At 37.9% G+C, this 2,069-nt stretch overlaps 1 protein-coding gene across 1 annotated transcript; it reads right to left on the reverse strand.

Moving 5' to 3' along the window:
- Positions 1-410: 410 nt before the first annotated feature.
- On the reverse strand, positions 411-1,088 carry LOC103736925 (olfactory receptor 14J1-like). Its single transcript, XM_017799022.1, has one exon. It carries the CDS (start codon positions 1,086-1,088, stop codon positions 411-413), a length of 678 nt encoding a protein of 225 aa, XP_017654511.1.
- Between the last annotated feature and the right edge of the window lie 981 nt (positions 1,089-2,069).

A 2,069-nucleotide genomic window follows, 5' to 3' on the forward strand; every position in this document is an offset into this window, starting at 1 on the left:
ATTTATTATATACTTTATCTAGAAGATATACTACTATTATTATTAACATTACATATTAAAGGTATTCAAAATACTAAAATGTTCCTTGTGTTTGCTGTTATCAGACACTAAGAACAAATTTTAAATGATCATTTTCAAATGAATTCTCCACCTAGAAATAATTTCCTTAGTGCCTGCTTAATGGTCTCATTCGTCAGACTTTAGATAACAGGGTTGAGTGTTAGGGGAAATATTGTGTAAAACATGGAGAGCATGAGATCTAGAGCAATTGTTGAGCCTGAGGTTGGTTTTAGATATGCAATAGCGGCTGGGAACAAAAAAAATGAGAGCACACAGAGGTGGGGCAGACAGGTGGAGAAGACCTTAGACTGACCTTCAGCAGAGCATTCTGAAGACTGTAGAGAATATCTTTACATAGGAGAGGGTGACGGTGAAGAAGCAGACAAATATGACCAAAGAATGATAACAAACACTCCAATCACTCTAAGGTAATCACTACAGCAGGAGAACTTGAGCAACTGAGGGACATAACAGAAGAACTGGTGGATTATTTTTGCCCTGCAGAATCTGATAGAGAATGTGGTAGCTATGTACAAGGTTCCTGGGATGCCTTCACTTAGCCACACAGCAGTCACAGTCCATCTGCACTTTCTGGGAGCCATGATGACCTCATAGTGCAATGGGGGGCAGATGGCCACATAGAGGTCATAGGACATCACTGTGAGGATGGCCACCTCACCCCAGGCGAAGCATATGAAGAAGAAAACCTGAAGCACACACTGTGCATTGGAAATGTACCCACTGCCAGTCACGGAACTGTGAATAGACTCGGGGACAGTGACAGACAGGGAGGAAAAGTAGAGAATGGAAAGGTGCTTCAGGAAAAAATACATTGGAGATTGGAGCTGTGAGTCCAGCATTGTGATGATGATGATGATAATGTTACCTGCTAAGCCCAACAAGTACATCACCAAGAAGAGCAAAACATGTAGGATCTGCAGCTCCTGGTTGTCGAGAACCCCAGGAGTAGGAAGCGATTCACTGTAGATAAGTTTGCCATCATTACTTTGAGAATGGAAACGGTGCATGAAGCTGAAATATAAAAATAGAAATGCGATGTAGAAGAAAATAGTATAGAAATTATTCATTTATCCAGTTTTTCATATTTATGTATCTATTATTTATGAACTTATGTTTTCTCCCATTTTAAAGCCTGATAAATATGCTTTAAATGGTGGGCATCTGCAGGATAGAGCATGCATTTTTTCCAAACAGTAAGCTTACAACTTTTGGAAGTTAAACAGTAGTTGCAGCTCATTTAAAGCGCAGCCTAGTTACCATACTGTCAGTGAAAACTCTTTTGCTCTATGCAAAACACAATTTCAAACTTTCCATTTACATCTCTAAAACCCATTGCTTTAAAGTCACAATATGAAAGCAATCATGGAAGTTTGACCCAAACACTCTGGATATTTGCTGGGTTACATTTGTGCCTTGCACTGCTCTTTTGTAGCAGATGGAGTAACTATGGGAAGGTCATTCCCTTTTCCTTCCTGGTAAATGATATGGCCATTATGACAGACACCAAGTGGGTCATCCTACTATTTTCTTATTATTATTTATTTATTTATTTATTATTAGTATTAGTATTAGTATTTGTTATTTTAATGCTGTTGATTAAGCCACAGGCATTGAGGTTGCTCTGGTGGCATCCTATCCTACTTATTATTTTTAAAAGGACATTTGATTTTAATCTCTAACAAATCTTTGGTAAAGAAAATAAATTCTACTTTAAAAATTGGTGTGTAATTTAATGTGTGGTATGCTTTTGTCATTCATCATGTGGCTTTGAATATGTGTTTTTTTATGAATTCTTTGTGTCAGGTGTCCTCAGGTGAAGCCATCAGATAACTGATAGTGACTTACCCCCAGTAGATACTAGGAGTCAGAGACAGCAGTTTGTGGGAGGAAGCTTTAGTATAAGGAGCATAATGACAGTCAAAGCAACACAGTGAAGCCTTGTCACAAATACAGTTTCCTTTAATCCAAACATGTAATTTCATTATTAT

The sequence above is a fragment of the Nannospalax galili genome, unplaced genomic scaffold (assembly GCF_000622305.1).
Source record: "Nannospalax galili isolate Female #2095 unplaced genomic scaffold, S.galili_v1.0 scaffold478, whole genome shotgun sequence".
Taxonomy (NCBI): Eukaryota; Metazoa; Chordata; class Mammalia; order Rodentia; family Spalacidae; genus Nannospalax; species Nannospalax galili.

Coding starts and splice junctions, on each gene's coding strand:
- LOC103736925 (XM_017799022.1), bottom strand. CDS start 1,088: ATGCACCGTTTCCATTCTCAAAGTAATGATGGCAAACTTATCTACAGT.